The 17856-nt window shown below is 37.8% G+C and overlaps 1 protein-coding gene across 26 annotated transcripts in view; it reads left to right on the plus strand.

Moving 5' to 3' along the window:
- SUGCT (succinyl-CoA:glutarate-CoA transferase) overlaps nt 1-17856 on the plus strand; it is a 784651-nt gene that overhangs the window by 265790 nt on the left and 501005 nt on the right. For all 26 annotated transcript variants that reach the window (XR_015162296.1, XR_015162293.1, XR_015162297.1 and 23 more), the window contains one exon: nt 17694-17765. Coding sequence is in view for 21 of the 26 variants with exons in the window: in XM_086395998.1 (XP_086252124.1) it covers nt 17694-17765 (72 nt within the window). In the remaining 5 variants the exon portion in view is untranslated. The remainder of the gene's footprint in view (nt 1-17693; nt 17766-17856) is intronic.

Below are 17856 nucleotides of genomic sequence, written 5' to 3' on the forward strand. Positions count from 1 at the left end.
ATGACATTATTTCAAGATTATTCTTTAAGAATATTTCAGTTAGGTATGAAATCCTATGTTGACATAGTTTCTGTATCTTAGCACTATCCCCTGACTTCTATTATTGCTCTAGAGGTTTCTGCTACCAGCATAAATGACATTGTTAAAAATGACAGATAACCTCTTGGATGATTTTAATATCCTTACTTTTTTTTTTTTTGATATCCTTCAGTTTTATTCTGGTTTATTTAGATGTAAATTTCTTCTTATTTATCACATTTGTGATCCATTGAGCTTACAGAATTAATTCTGGATATTTCTCAGACATTATTTTTTCATATATAGCTTTTCCCACATTTTCTCTATTCTTTGTACCTATAACTCCATTTGGATGTTTTAATTTTAACCTCCTTGTCTCTTGCTATCACTTTTATATTTTTGATCTCTTCTCTATACGCTTAATTCTAACTAGTTTTTAAAAACCTCTATTCCAGGCAACAATTCTCCTTTCAGATTTCAGATAAGCTCTGTAACCTGCCTGTGCATACAAAGTTGCCTTAGTTGTGTCTGACTCTTTGTAACCATATGGACTATAGCCTTTGTCCCTGAGATTCTCTGGCAAGAAAACCGGAGTAGGTTGCCATCTCCTCCTCCAGGAGATCTTTCTGACCCAGGGATTGAACCCATGTCTCTTACTTTTCCAGCATTGGCAAGTAGATTCTTTACCACTAGCACCAGCCGGGGAGCCCATAATCTGTTCATTGAGTTTTGAATTTTAATAACATTTTTACTTTTAAAAACTATACCTTGGTCTTTAAAAGGTGTACCCTTTTTTGAGAGTAAGTTATACTTTTTTTCACGTTTGAATCTATCCCTCATTCAAAACTTATTTTAGCCATGGTTATTTTATATTTTTTATCTAGAAACACCATTAGTTGAATATTTTGTGATTCTGATTCTGGTCTTTATTGTTTCTGCCAACTTCTGCTCATGGAAACTTTTTTTCTTGTATATTGTGTATGTTGGATTGTAGACTCAAAGATAATTGGACTAGCTCAGTGTAAATCCCTTATTTTCTTGTATATTGTGTATGTTGGATTGTAGACTCAAAGATAATTGGACTAGTTCAGTGTAAATCCCTTTCAATTTAACTTGAGGAAGTCCTTCTAAGTTGGGTTTGTATTTACTTCTTGCATAGCATCCTAAGGGACCTAATGGAAAGCAGGGGTGATTTTTTGGCTTTTGCTATTCAGACCCTACCCATAGATTTGAACTGCTTTAGGGAAAAACTGGGAGAAGTAAATGGCAACCCACTCCAGTATTCTTGCCTGGAGAATTCCATGGATGGAGGGGCCCAGTAGATCCATGGGGTCACTAAGAGTCGGACATGACTGAGCAACTTCACTTTCACTTTTTACTTTCATGCATTGGAGAAGAAAATGGCAACCCACTCCAGTGTTCTTGCCTGGAGAATCCCAGGGACAGAGGAGCCTGGTGGGCTGCCATCTATGTGGTTGCACAGAGTCGGACATGACTGAGGTGACTTAGCAGCAGCAGCAGGGAAAAACCATGGTTCACATTATTCAGAAAAGTCTTTTTTTCTCCTATCTTTTCTCATGAAATAGATCTTTCTTATTTACACTTTAACTGATAGAGTAGCCTTTTATGTTTTCCAACTTTATGATGGTGTTACCAACTTTGAAAAATTTAGGACGAGTTTTGGAGAAGGCAATGGCACCCCATTCCAGTACTCTTGCCTGGAAAATCCCTTGGATGGAGGAGCCTGGTAGGCTGCAGTCCATGGGGTCGCTAGGAGTCGGACATGACTGAGCGACTTCACTTTCACTTTTCACTTTCATGCATTGGAGAAGGAAATGGCAACCCACTCCAGTGTTCTTGCCTGGAGAATCCCAAGAACATGGGAGCCTGGTGGGCTGCCGTCTCTGGGGTCGCACAGAGTCGGACATGACTGAAGCGACTTAGCAGCAGCAGGACAAGTTTGGAAGTGGGTCAGTGTTACAGAGAGGATTCCTGTAGAAGTCATGGTTGAATATCTGGGAGTGAGTTAGGTCACAGAGTTGAAGGAGAAGAAGGAGAGGGTGACTGAGGAGAAAGGCACAGGAATCCCACAGAGTAAGAGGAATTGGGATTGGAAGGAAATAAGACTGTATAATTTCTCTCCAGGGTAAAACAGGAGTATGTGGTTGGGGGCGAGGCAAGGAGATCAAACAAAAGTGAGGACTTTGAGGGGACTTCCGTAGGGTCCAGTGGTTAAGACTCTGTGCTTCCACTCCAGGGGACTCTGGTTCCATTCCTGGTTGGGGAACATTTTGTGCAACTAGGATCCTGCATGCTGAACAGTATGGCAAAAATGTAAAAATTTTTTAAAAAGTAAAGACTTTGAGAAAAAAATATTGTGATTAAGATGTCATTTGAGAGTAGTTTTCATGAAGTGCTGAATGGGAGTCATCCAGGCATAAAAGGGAGAAATGAATGAATGGTAGGGAATGGAAACAGAGAGGGACAACTATCTGAGAGCAAAATAGTTTGTCATATACAGTTAGGTAATTAAAAACTGATTATTAATTTAACAGTGTGTAGAGAGAAGTTCCTGAAGAACTTAAATTATTTGGTCTTTGCAAATGTCATTCTTTGCTCAGAGCAACTGATAAATAAGATTTCTTGATCTTTTTTTTTTAAAAAAAACACCCTATCTAAAGATTCAGTTCAGTTCAGTCACTCAATTGTGTCCGACTCTTTGCAACCCCACGGACTGCAGCACGCCAGGCTTCCCTGTCCATCACCAACTCCTGGAGTTTACTCAAACTCATGTCCATTGAGTCGGTGATGCCATCCAACCATCTCATACTCTGCCATCCCCTTCTCCTCCTGCCTTCAATCTTTCCCAGCATCAGGATCTTTTCTAGTGAGTCAATTCTTCGCATCAGGTGGCCAAAGTATTGGAGTTTCAGCTTCAGCATCAGTCCTTCCAATGAATATTCAGGACTGATTTCCTTTAGGATGGACTGGTTTGATTAGCTATCATATTTAAAAAAAATAGAGCTTTGTTAGATGGAAAATATAGATTAAGGTAAAATAAATTGGCATTCTCTTGGTGTTTAGTCAAAACTTTAATTTAGAGCCTTGTATAAAATTGCAAAACATAGTTTATTTTTGAGGGGATAATATTAAATCAGGTTTCAAATAAAGCAGTTAATAAAGCAGTGTTAGTGATACTAACACTGAAGAAAATGAAAGATCACACTCTATAGATTCTTCTGGATGTCAGCAGGGTTCTTGCTCCTATATAGGTCAATCAGTTTGCCCTGCTTTCTTCAAACTTTTCTGTGGAACAGTCTTCTGTGAGGAATTAATTGGTATTCTTACCAAAAAATATTTCATCATCAAACTAATTTGGGAAACTTTTTTTTTTTTTTAATTCCAGGTCCCTTTTGGAGTTTCATAAATATTCTAGTACTTTAAGGATTTTGAAAAGTAGGATAAAAAAGCTGTTGAACTTTCATTTCCCAAACTTATTTGAATGCAGAGAAGTTTTGTGTGTGTCGTGCAGAGAGAGAAAAAGAGAGGGAAGATTGTTATTAACATACTCCATAGTATGGAGGGTTTTGTGAAACTAATTTGGGAAATGCTGGCTTAAAATCTTCAGTTTTAAGAAAAAATTTTTTTCAAATAAGTATCAGTTCAGTTCAGTTGCTCAGTCATGTCCGACTCTTAAGGTCCTCCTAATATGTCAGGCCCTGTGCAAAGCAAATAGATTATAAGTCTACAAGATATAGACCCAGCCTTCATTTTTTTTTTTAAAGTCTTTATTGAATTTGTTACAATATTGCTTCTGTTTTATGTTTTGATTTTTTGGCCTCCAGGGCATGTGGAATCTTAGGTCCCTAATCAGGGATTGAACCTGAACCCCCTGCATTGGAAGGTGAACTCCCAACCACTGGACCTCCAGGGAAATCCCTGGACTGGGCATTCTTGTTCACTGTTTCCCTCAAACTCCACTATGCAAGAAAACTCTAGTCATATACTGACCCTGAACTTGCATCATATAGCACAGTTTAAAAGATCTAGGATTAAATCTTTTTGGTTCTATAGAGTAGAAATGCAGTCAAACTAACTGATAAACAGGGATGGTGTTTTGATGATGGTTATTCTAACTGGTGTGAGGTGATATATCTCATTGTAGTTTTGATTTGCATTTCTCTAATAATGAGCGATGTTGAGCATCTTTTCATGTGTTTATTAGCTGCCTGTATGTCTTTTTTGGAAAAATGCCTGTTTAGGTCTTCTGCCCATTTATTGATTGGGTTTTTTGTTTTTCTGGTATTGAGTTGTATGAGCTGTTTTTATATTTTGGAAATTAATCTTTTGTCAGTTGTTTCATTTGCTATAATCTTTTCCCATCTTGAGGGTTGTTTTTTCACCTTGCTTATAGTTTCCTTGGCTATGCAAAAGCTTTTAAGTTTAATTAGCTTGTACTTGTTTATTTCTGTTTTTATATCCAATATAAAATATTGGATATATAAAATAGAAAATATTGTATATATCCAATACTCTAGGAGGTGGGTCATAAAGGATCTTGCTGTGATTTATGTTATAGCATGTTCTGCCTTTGTTTTCCTCTAAGAGTTTTATTTAGTTTCTGGTCTTACATATGACCCAACAATTCCACTATTGGGCATATACCCTGAGAGAACCGTAATTGAAAAACACACATGTACTCCACTGTTCATTGCAGCAGTATTTACAATACCTAGGACATGAAAGCAACCTGTATGTCCATGGAGAGGTAATGGATAAAGAAGCTGTGGTACATATATAAAAGGAATATCACTGAGCCATAAAAAGGAGTGCATTTGAATCAGTTCTAATGATGTGGATGTCCCTAGAGCCTATTATACAGATTGAAGTAAGTCATAAAGAGAAAAACATATTATTTATTAATGTATATCAGATCAGATCAGTCGCTCAGTCGTGTCTGAAATCTGGAAAGATAATACTGAAGAACCTATTTGCAGGGCAGAAATGGAGATGCAGACACAGAGAACAGACTTGTGGACATGGGGGTGGGGTGAAGGAGTGGGTGGGATGAATGGAGAGAGTAGCATGGAAACATATACACTTTCATACAAAAAATTGATAGCCAGTGAGAATTTGCTGTATGACTCAGGGAGCTCAAACCAGGGCTCTGTGACAACCTAGAGGGGTGGGAGATTCAAGAGGGAGGGCACGTATGTATACCCATGGCTGATTCATGTTGATGTATGGCAGCAACCAGCACAATATTGTAAAACAATTATCCTTCAATTAAAAATAAAGGAAAAAAAAAGAAAAAAAAAAGGATGGGGGTGGTAAGAGGAGGCTGTTCTAAAGCTACAGAAATTTTGCAGAAACACAAGTGTAGTGTCATTTTATGAGAATCAAGATGCATGCCATCAGGCACATGGCAGTTACTTGGGCCCTGTCTGTTTCTTTTGTATCAGTTCAGTCACTCAGTTAGGTCTGACTCTTTGCGATCGCATGGACGGCAGCACGCCAGGCTTCCCTGTCCATCACCAACTCCTGGAGTTTACTCAAACTCATGTCCATCGAGTCAGTGATGCCATCCAACCATCTCATCCTCTATTGTCCATTTGTCCTCTTGCCTTCAATCTTTTTCAGCATCAGGGTCTTTTCTAGTGAGTCAGTTCTGGAGTTTCAGCTTCAGCATCAGTCCTTCCAGTGAATGTTCAGGACTGATTTCCTTCAGGATGCACTGGTTGGATCTCCTTGCAGTCCAAGGGACTCTCAAGAGTCTTCTCCAACACCACAGTTCAAAAGCATCAATTCTTCAGTGCTCAGCCTTCTTTATAGTCCAACTCTCATATCCGTACACGACTACTGGAAAAACCATAGCTTTGACTAGACAAACCTTTGTTGGGAAAGTAATGACTAGTCTAGTCTTTTGTCTACGTTTTAGTCTTTCTGAGGCTTTCTTACTTAACTTAAGCCTGATATGGTTATTCCAGCTGCACTTCCACGTGGCTTTTGAATTTTTAAGCTGATGTAATTGATTCCTGCTTGGTGAATCTATTGGCTGGCTTGTGAGTGATATCTGCATAATTCTAGTCAACTAGGGACGAGGAACAGTCAGTCACACCATGTATGGTGCTACTTCTTCAGGAGGGTTTGAGGTGGAGTGGAAATTAAACATATTTAATGTCACTGGGATGAAGAATTTTAGTGTTTGAGAACATAGGCAGTAATAAATTATTTACAGCATATTCAATTATGCCTAGAAATTCTTAACTAGCTCCCACCTTTATTTGCAGAGTATGAATCCCAGAGGAACTAAAATAAATTAATTATTCAAACAGAGAAATAAACTCTAAAATAAAATAGAATCTCCTGTTACCCTTGACCTTCTAGCTAATATGACCTGTTGGCAGAGGTCATAGAAATATCAAGTATCTTTTCTTATGTGGTTATGGAGTTGAGAAAAGAATTATTGCTTTCTTCATCTGTTGACCTACGGGAAGGGCTACTGAGATTTTTTTCAGGTTGTTTTGGAAGAATGTTCCTAATGGCTCTTGTGTTAGATTACTTTGGAAGGGACAACTTCCTCATTGGTTTAAATTCTGATGCAAAAGAACCTTGCATAATGCTCCCGTGATCTCAGTTGTGGTGTATGTGCCCATGTGAGTGAACCCAACTCTTTTGGGTCACCAATGACTGAAACAAGAATGTGCAGAATAATATTCGGAGTGCATTTTTTTTTTTCTTCTGAGTATGTTATGCAATGGAAATAGTTGAAGTATTGAGACTTCAATTCTCTTGCAATTCAGCATGACTCTCTCTGCTGAAGGCTAAGGCTCATTTCCCCTGCTTCTTATATCCACATGCAGACAGTGTCTACTGACCTTTCCATCTGTCGATGGAAAGATGAAAGATTCAGGCTTCACTTTATTTCCAGATTCATGAGGACTTGAGATAAGAAGCAATTAATCCATGCTCAGTTCTGATTTTTGCCTTCTGATTTTTAGTTTCCCAGGGAGAGAATTCATTGATCATTTATTCTTCAAGGATTCCAGCCTCTGATATAGTTATTTCTTACTGTATAGTAGCAATTCATCATTCTGGTCTCTACCTTAATCTCACAGGCATGATAGATGCCCGAGTTAGGCTCCTAGGTCCTGATCATCCAGGAGAAGGAAGGAGTCCTTTAAAGAATGGGTTCAGACCCTGGAAGGTAATCAGCTCACCAGGGTCTTACCAGCCCCTTGCAGCCTACCACCTTTTCCATCACTTGCCTTAGAGAAGTCTGTAAATACATAAGATGGAACCTTCCCTAAAACTTTTTCTGGCCCTGCAGTTGACTTGTTTTAGATACTTGCTTATCCCATGAGAACTACATATCACTTGCTCCTGTGAGTCAGCTGGGCCTTATCATAAGTGCTTACTCTTCACTGAATAAATTGAGTAGCCATTAGTTCTTCCCATAATCTTTGAGCCAAGCCCAAAGATGTTTTGAGAATCTGTATTCTTTAGATTCTAGAACTCATTTTATACTTGGATGGAAAATAAATGTTACTTGCAGTTAATGTTCAACTATTAGGTAGTAGCTATCTGGGGTATTTGCTGAAAAGAATAATAAGGCTGATCCTATATGTTTAAAGACAGAGTGCCAGAGTTACATAGCAACATCTGCCATAGGTACCAGATTAGGGTGATGACGATAATTTGATGGTTGGAGAAAGTAGAAGTGTGAGTAAATCCTGAATGGTCCTGCCCTATGGAGAGATGCTGGGAGATTTCTCTGCATCATCCTACAGGACAACAACTTCCTTGCCTCCAAATACCACAGTGGGTTAAGAAACCCTTGGCTTTGAGCATTAAGGAGATAAAGGAAGACATCTTTCAGACAAATAAATGGACCTGGCAATGGAAGGACTGTCTTGTGAATAGGCTAAATTTTGACCATAGTAAAATGAGTAAGTAATTAATTAGTAGGACTAAACCTTTCATTGTTCCAACTACAGGATATATATGTAATTATTGGAGTTATATTCTCCATCTCTCCTTAAACTTATCTTCACCCATAAATTTAGGCAGTAAACTGTGAAGAAGGAAGTTTGTTTTGGGAATCAATTCTTAGTATGTTTGCCATTCTCAGTGAGTTCTCATCCCCCCCCCCCCCACTTTATTTATTTATTTATTTTTTTGGAGGCTAATTACTTTACAATATTGTATTGGTTTTGTCATACATTGACATGAATCCACCACGGGTGTACATGTGTTCCCCATCCTGAACCCCCCTCCCACCTCCCGCCCCATCCCATCCCTCTGGGTCATCCCAGTGCACCAGCCCCGAGAACCCTGTATCATGCATTGAACCTGGACTGGCGATCTGTTTCACATATGATAATATACATGTTTCAATGCCATTTTCCCAAACCATCACACCCTCGCCCTCTCCCACAGAGTCCAAAAGACTGTTCTATACATCTGTGTCTCTTTTGCTGTCTCGCATACAGGGTTATCGTTACCATCTTTCTAAATTCCAAAAACATGCGTTAGTATACTGTATTGGTGTTTTCCTTTCTGGCTTACTTCACTCTGTATAATAGGCTCCAGTTTCATCCTCCTCATTAGAACTGATTCAAATGTATTCTTTTTAATGGATGAGTAATATTCCATTGTGTATATGTACCACAGCTTTCTTATCCATTCATCTGCTGATGGACATCTAGGTTGCTTCCATGTCCTAGCTATTGTAAACAGTGCTGCAATGAACATTGGGGTACATGTGTCTCTTTCAACTCTGGTTTCCTCAGTGTGTATGCCCAGTAGTGGGATTGCTGGGTCATATGGCAGTTCTATTTCCAGTTTTTTAAGGAATCTCCACACTGTTCTCCATAGTGGCTGTACTAGTTTGTATTCCCAGTAACAGTGTAAGAGGGTTCCCTTTTATCCACACCCTCTCCAGCATTTGTTGCTTGTAGACTTTTGGATCGCAGTCATTCTGACTGGTGTGAAATGGTACCTCATTGTGGTTTTGATTTGCATTTCTCTGATAATGAGTGATGTTGAGCATCTTTTCATGTGTTTGTTAGCCATCTGTACGTCTTCTTTGGAGAAATGTCTGTTTAGTTCTTTGGCCCATTTTTTTATTGGGTCGTTTATTTTTCTGGAATTGAGCTGCAGGAGTTGCTTGTATATTTTTGAGATTAATTCTTTGTCAGTTGCTGCGTTTGCTATTATTTTCTCCCATTCTGGAGGCTGTCTTTTCACCTTGCTTATAGTTTCCTTTGTTGTGCAAAAGGTTTTAAGTTTAATTAGGTCCCATTTGTTTATTTTTGCTTTTATTTCCAATATTCTGAGAGATGGGTCATAGAGGATCCTGCTGTGATTGATGTCAGAGAGTGTTTTGCCTATTGTTTCCTCTAGGAGTTTTATAGTTTCTAGCCTTATGTTTAGATCTTTAATCCATTTTGAATTTACTTTTGTGTATGGTGTTAGAAAGTCTTCTAGTTTCATTTTTTTTACAAGTCATTGACCAGTTTTCCCAGCATGACTTGTTAAAAAGATTGTCTTTTCTCCATTGTATATTCTTGCCTCCTTTGTCGAAGATAAGATGTCCATAGGTGCATGGATTTATCTCTGGGGTTTCTATTTTGCTCCATTGATCTACATTTCTGTCTTTGTGCCAGTACCATACTGTCTTGATGACTGTGGCTTTGTAGTAGAGGCTGAAGTCAGGCAGGTTGATTCCTCCAGTTCCATTCTTCTTTGTCAAGACTGCTTTGGCTATTTGAGGTTTTTGTATTTCCATACAAATTGTGAAATTGTTTGTTCTAGTTCTGTGAAAAATACCTTTGGTAGCTTGATAGGGATTGCATTGAATCTATATATTGCTTTGGGTAGAAAATTCTCACTGTTTGCAGATGACATGGTCTTATACATAGAAAACCCTAAAGACTCCACCAGAAAATTACTAGAGCTAATTAATGAATATAGTAAAGTTGCAGGATATAAAATCAACACAGAGAAATCCGTTGCATTCCTATACACTAACAATGAGGAAACAGAAAGAGAAATTAAGGAAATAATTCCGTTCACCATTGCAACAAAAAGAATAAAATACTTAGGAATATATCTACCTAAAGAAACAAAAGACCTATATATACAGAACTATAAAACACTGGTGAAAGAAATCAAAGAGGACACAAATAGATGGAGAAATATACTGTGTTTATGATCAGAAGAATCAATATAGTGAAAAAGAGTTCTCATTTTTGGGTCACTGACACTTTCTCATCTTTCTTACCTCATGCTTCCCAGTTTTGCCAGAAAGCCTTCTGTGTAGCTTCTAGTATTTGTTGAATTGCTTACTTTCCTCTGATCCAACATAATACATCAGCCTTTTTTAGAAACTTTGTTTTTTATCAGAGTATAGTTGATTAACAATGTTGTTATAGTTTCAGGTGGGCAGTAAAGTGATTTAATTATACATATACATATATCTATTCTTTTCAAATTCTTTTCCCATTTAAGTTGTTACATAACATTGAGCTGAGTTCCCCATGCAATACAGTAGGTCTTTGTTGGTTATCCATTTTAAATATTGCACTGGGTACATGTCAGTCACAAACTCTCTTAACTATCCACTCCTCCTAACTCCTCTCTTCCAGTAACATGTTTGTTCTAAGTCCTTGAGTCTGTTTCTGTTTCATTAGTACATTCATTTGTATCATTTCTTTTTAGATTCCACATATAAGCGATATCATACAGTATTTCTTACATCACTCATTATGACAATCAGTGCATCAGCCTTGATTTGACAAAATGTGTTTAGCTCTTGTTATGCCAGATGTTGTCCTTGGTGTGTGGGGTAACTGCAGCAGGTTCTAAGTTCTTATCTGCCAGCCAGACTCCTATGCTCACTTAGAGGTCACGGTCATTGCTTCATGTGTCTTTGTTCAAAGGCTTGGGCTTCTGCTTTTGCCTGTATTCTCTGAGGATTTTATCTAGTTAACTAACAGGGTGCTATCCTTCTACCCTGTGACTTGCTTTCACAACTTGTCATGTGGGAATTTGGAGGCAAGTCTCTGAGCCTCATTCCCATAAATGCAGCCTCTGCCTATAAATCTTAGGAACTGACTACCTACTGAAGGACTTCCAAGAATTCAGTTCAGTTCAGTTTCTAGTAGTGTCCGACTCTTTGCAACCCCATGGACTGCAGCACACCAGCTTTCCTGTCCATCATCAACTCCTGGAGCTTCCTCAAACTCAGGTCCATCAAGTTGTGATGCCATCCAACCACCTCATCCTCTGTTTCAAGAATTTGTCCAAATGTCTTACTCCATTTCCTACCTATACCCCCATACTTCATCTGGCTGAATGTTTCCCTCAGCCATGCTTATCCAAACTTTCTATATCCTAGGCTGAAATTCCACTGTTAACTAGATCTATACCCTAGTGTCTCTTCAGGTCTAGTGGGCAGGTCTAATATCGGTCTTTCCAGTAATGCCAACCTTCTGTGTGCCCTGTTTTGTCATTGATAAATCTTGAGATATGATGAAATTAAAGTATGTTTGGAAAACCTTTTTGATAATCTACTGTTATCTACTTTACAATAATATTCTTATTGAGGTTTAGTTAATATTCTGCTCTAGTTTATTTTTTTGCTTGAAGGTGAAATGTCATAATGACAGCCTGAATAAAGTTCTAGTCTATGATAAGACTTTTAACATGTCTTAGATAAGTGTAGGCTCATTGATAGATACGGTATTTTCATGGATGGTACATAACTAGTACAAAACTTTATTTGTTGTAACATGTTTGGGGTAAAACAAAGAGTACTTGAAAAAGGCTCAACATAGTCAAGGAATTTTTTACCTTGAAGTGTTCCTGAAAAATCAATATGGATTCTTGTCCAGAATTTTTTGCCACTTTCCATTAAATAGGAGGTGCTTTTGGCAGCTTAGTCCAAACAATCTAGCTTGAGATTCTTTATAACACAGGTGATTCAGAATCATCAGTTTCTCATGCATAGCTTCCAGGAAAAATAACACCATGTCATTGTACATTATGTCCAGGATACATGATGGGTGCCTTCCTGAAGAACAGCAAGCTTTCCCTATAAAGGACTTCTAAGAAAAATAATATCTACCGATAATTTGTGAAGATAAAAATCATGACAGTTTCCATTTCCTTTCTTGCCCCTGACTCCATATCTAGTATCAGAAACTGAGTGAAAATCCTAAATTTATTTTATTTAAAATAGGATTTAATTGATTTGAAGGACCTCAAGGAACATTCAGACTTCCTATGGAATTGGAAAATCCTGACCTGGATCTGGGGTTGCAGGAAATCAGTATGTAGTATTGCTTTCAAAGTGGTTCTAGAATTCAAGACAATGTAGAAATGAGTGTGTTCAAAATGGCTTATTTCCCATGAAAAAAATGTGTAGACAAATAGGTAATAGGTGAAATTAGGGGCTTCTGGCCTCCTTTATCACTTGTTGCAGAGTTCCATCCCATAGGACATTGTTCTTGAGCTGTAAGCATTTGAGGCCTCCTTGCATCTGGCTCAGCCAGCTCCAGTGCCATAAGGTGAGCTGAACTGTTAGCGGTAGGAAATAGTGCTCTATATTTGTCACAGTGTACTAGCACAGACCCAAAGTCAGTAACTGCTTGACATTCCAGAAAACATTCTCATGGCAATGAGTTCAACTCCATGGAATGTCTTTTTCCAGTGGACGATGAAGTCATTTTGCAATGGTTACCTTTTCGGGAAGAAAAGCTTGTGAAAACTTAAGTAGCTCCAGGAGGGTTTGAAGTTTGTGTTCTTGTTTTTGAAGTAGACACACCACTAACTGTATGTACCTTTTTTAGATTGGAGAGAATACTGACACATCAATACGGTAGTTTGAGGCTTCAATTCTTTACAAGAGAAACATCCCAGCCATGAATGTTTGCAGCGCAGTCTGCTGCTCTTATTTAGTTCCTGTGGTGGAAAATCTGCTGGAGGTGTGTGTACATAGTATGTGGTCATTTATCTTGCCTGGTATAGGGAGTGAGGCAACCAAGGGGATGAAGAGAGAGTTTGCAAAGTAGATAAGAGTCCAGAAATCAAGATCCAAAGGCTTAGAATGTACAGGGGGTTCTTTTTATATGCCAACCAGCATTATTAGTAGCTATTTAATAATAATGATATTTATTGAGTCCTTACCTTTTATCAGAGATTATTTTATGCACCTCACACTGTGACTCTAACCTCACACTGAAACTTCTTTGCTCCAGTAATCACTGACTGAAGCATTTTATATTTTGATTATCCGTAGTCTCCTGTCTTCCACCTTGCATTCAACTACTCACCACATTATGGCCAGTCCTTGACTTAATCAGGATTTCTTATCCACTGACACCTCTCATATGCCCTATTCATAACTTCCCCCCATCGTCACCATTTTTAGATATTTGTTACAGCAGTATCCCACTTCTCAGTACCAATTTCTTAGTCCATTTGGGATACTATAACAGAATACCATAGACAGGGTGGCTGAAACAGCAGGCATTTCTTAACTATAATTCTCAAGGCTAGGAAATCCAAGATCAAGATGCTGGCATATTAGATGTCTTGTGAGGGCCTGCTTCCTGTTTCAGAAATGGCTGTGTTCTTATTACTAATACCAACATTGGGGAGTTAGGATTTCAACAACTAAATTTGAGGAGGATACTGGATTGGGTTGCCATTTCCTTCTCCAGAAAACATTCATTTTACAGCAAAAGATATTCTTCTGAAAGTTCTTATTTAAAATATATTTATTAAATACTGTAGCAATAATAACATGGGACAAATAATTATTTAAAGAATTGATAATCTTCTTGCTGTTGTTGTTCAGTCACTAAGTCATGTCCTACTTCTTTGCAACCCCATAGACTGCAGCATGCCAGACTTCCCTGTCCTTTACTATCCCCCAGAGTTTGCTCAAACTCATGTGCATTGAGTTGGTGATGCCATCCAACCATCTCATCCTCTGTTGCTCTCTTCTTCTCCTACCTTCAATCTTCCCAGCATCAGGATCTTTTCCAATGAGTCAGCTGTTTGCATTAGGTGACCAAAGTGTTGTAGCCTTAGCTTCAGCATCAGTCCTTCCAATGAATATTCAGGACTGATTTCTTTTAGGACTGACTGGTTTGATCTCCTTGCTGTCCAAAGGACTCTCAAGAGTCTTCACCAGCCCCACAATTTGAAAGCAATAATTCTTCAGTGCTCAGCCTTCTTTATGGTCCAACTCTCACATCTGTATAGTCAAAGCTATGCTTTTGAGTGTATGGATCTTTGTAGGCAAAGTGATGTCCCTGCTTTTTATTAAGCTGTCTACTTTTGTCATAACTTTTCTTCCAAGGAGCAAGCGTTTTTTAAAATTTCATGACTGCAGTCACCATATGTGGTGGTTTTGGGGCCCAAGAAAATAAAAAATTTCACTGCTTCCACTTTACCCCATCTATTTGCCATAAAGTGATGGACTGGATGCCATGATCTTAGGATTTTGAATGTTGAGTTATAAGCCAGCTTTTTTACTCTCTTTTTTAATCCTCATCAAAAGGCTCTTTGGTTCTTCTTACCTTTTCATCTTTAGAGTGGTATCATTTGCATATCTGAGGTTGTTGATGTTTCTCCTGGCAGTCTTGATTCCAGCTTGTGATTCATCCAGCCTGGGATTTCACATGATGCTCGAAGTTAAATAAGCAAGTTGCCAATATACAGCCTTGATGTACTCATTTCCCAATCTTCATCCTAATAAATCTACTTGGTGAGCCTTAGTCTAATTATATCCTGGTGACTGAGCTGCTAGGGCTTCCCAGGTGGCATTAGTGCTAAAGAACCCACCTGCCAATGAGGGAGACATGAGACATGGGTTTGATCCCTGGGTTGGGAAGATCCCCTGGAGGAGAGCATGGCAACCTTCTCCAGTATTCTTGTCTGGAGAATCCCATGGACAGAGGAGCCTGGCAGGCTACAGTCCGTGGTGTTGCAAAGAGTTGGACATGACTGAAGAGACTTAGCAGGCAAGCATGCATACACAGCTGAGCTGTTACTTGGTATTTACTTTCCAGTGATTATTAACTAGTTATCACTGCTTAAAATTAAAAATATATGTATTGGTAAAAATATATTTCATGTTATGGTTCAGAATTAATGAAGAAACAGCCATTTCTTTATTAACTGAAAGAAAATGAACCCTCTCCTATAATATGTAAACTTGAACATGTCACTGATCCAAAATTTTGGAAACCTTACTTCCCATTATACTTGTTAATACACATTGTTACTTCATATTACTTATCTACTTCCCAACTCACTTTTCCCTCATAAAAAAAGCAGGCAAACAAACAACCTGTATAACTTCATAATTATGAACGGTTTGTTGAGACATCTCTGCTCAAAATCCTTGTCCTCCACTCATAGCTCTGTTGCAGACTTCTTTCTGTAATTTAAGAAACACTAATGCATTAGGTATGGCACTAATTTTGCTTTTGCCTGGTGGATAAGGGAATATAAACATTTAAAATAGTTCATGTAATATCTTGGTGGCATTGATTTACAAATCAAGCAAAAATGTAAACAGAAAAAAACTCGATTATAGTGTTCCGAGATCCCTTTTAGCCACAACCCTATTATATGGAAGCAATCATCTGAGTGATTTATTAACATTTTATAACCATTTATTAATTGCCTCATATTCTTCAGATACCATGAAGTAGGAAGAATAAAAGAAAAAAAAATACAGTCTACTAACTCCAATCTACTTATACTGTGCAACAGAACTTTCTGTTATGATAGAAACGTTCTCTATCTGGACTGTCTCCTGTGGTAGCCACTAGCCACACGTGGCTATTGAATGCTTGATGTTTAGCTAGAATGTTGGTAGAAGTAAACTATTAATTTTTATTAAAAACAGCTTTATTGACATATAATACACATACACTAAAATTCACTCACTGAAACTGCACAACTCACTGGTTTTTAGTACATTCATAGAGTTGTACAGCCTTTACCATAATCAATTTTAGAATATTTTCATTGCCCAAATAAGAAAGCTGTTACTTGTGTAGTCACTTTCCACATTTCCCAAACTTCTTCAGCCCCAGACATCCACTAATCTTTCTAGTCTCCATGGATTTGCTGATTTTGGTCATTTCCTGTAAGTGGAATCACAATTTGTATTCTTTTGTGACTGGCTGATTTAATTTTAGTTTATTTAAATTTAATACTTACGTGTGGCTAGTGGCTACTGTAAGAAACAAGTAATACAGATACTTAAGTAATGATGATGTTTAAGTAATGTTGAGTATAGAAGGTAATCCTGTAAAGGGGGCATGTGAAAAACATCAGAGAGATTAGAGATAATGCAGACAGAGCCTAGAGATGAGACTGTTTCCTGAAGGAGGGGATGGTACCAACTAATACAGTGGTATAAGAAAGAATTGTTTCAGTGATAGGATAGGAATCCTGATGACAAAGGGCATTGGAATGTGGTGGTTGGTGAAGAAGTGGCATTTTTATATTATTTAGAGATGGAGGAAGGGAACAATTTCAAGAAAGCTTGAGAGGTATGTCAAGACTGGTACAAATTTTATATTGTTTCTAATATTTTTAGTATTAGCATGAGCTTCTATGTAGGCAGAAGAAAAAGATACAGTGGAAATGAAGACATAAAAGATGACTGAGCAGGGTTCTGAAGGATGTGAGTGAGTACAGGTAGTACTCAGGTCATTAGCCTAGGAATAAGCCCTGACAGGAAAGACAGATGTTATCTTTCCCAGAGGTGGGCATAAGTGAAGAAAAAGTAGGTGAAGATGCAGAGCAATTTTTACATAGAAAGAAAGGAAACTAAAGAAACTCATTTACTCAAAGAAAATGGGAATAAGGCCTTCTGAGGGTAAAGTTCGGTTCCCCTGATCATCACTGTGATCAGGTGTGTAGAAGTGAGTTCTGATAAGTACTTAACAGGGGCTTGAACTATGAGAAGTATCAATTATTTACATATATCTGGCTTCCCAAATGAACATGTCTCTTAAAAGGAAAAGACTTTCTCAGGTACATAAAGCCACATGGGGTCCAGTGATCTAAATGTGTCATTTTTCACTTACTAGGAAGTGAAAATTACCCAAAAGTTTGTATCTCAGATTTTCGAAGACAAACTATAGCTCCATTACTCGTCTTCCTTCCACCCCATTCTCCTTTCTTTTCTCCTCCTTTCCCTCATTTCCTTCCTTTTTACCATCTATTCTTCTTAGACTTTGTAGAAAACAATGTGCTATATCATTTTCTTTGCCCTACACGAAAAATTGGAAATAAAACACAAAACTGGGAATATCCAACATTAATCCAAACTATAATGAATATAGAATTTAATATTATGAATTATAATAAACCTCCAGTATTTTCTTTACTATTCTAAGTTACTCATTTTTCCTCCCTCCTCCAATGTTATAACAATTGGTGGATGAGACAGGAATTGCTTTGAGAACCTCAAATAACAGCTATACAAATATAATAGAAAAATATACTAATTAGTTGATATTGATTTAATTAATATTACTTTAGAACAAGGTTTATATATACATTTTGAGTAATTAAAGCTATTTTTGTGGTATTCTCAATATGTAAAATTATATATTTATGTATGTATTTATTTATTTTAGGCTTTTAAAACCAAGGATGGATATCTTGTAGTTGGAGCAGGAAATAACCAACAGTTTGCAGCTGTGTGCAAGGTAATCTGTAATATTTGGACTATTTGGAATGGGTAGATAATATATACAACAATTCATTTTGCGCAAAGCCAGAAAATTCAATTTTGCCTAG

The sequence above is a fragment of the Bos grunniens genome, chromosome 4, assembly GCF_055505025.1.
Source record: "Bos grunniens cultivar Pamir isolate PY7600 chromosome 4, Bosgru_T2T1.0, whole genome shotgun sequence".
NCBI classification, from domain to species: domain Eukaryota; kingdom Metazoa; phylum Chordata; class Mammalia; order Artiodactyla; family Bovidae; genus Bos; species Bos grunniens.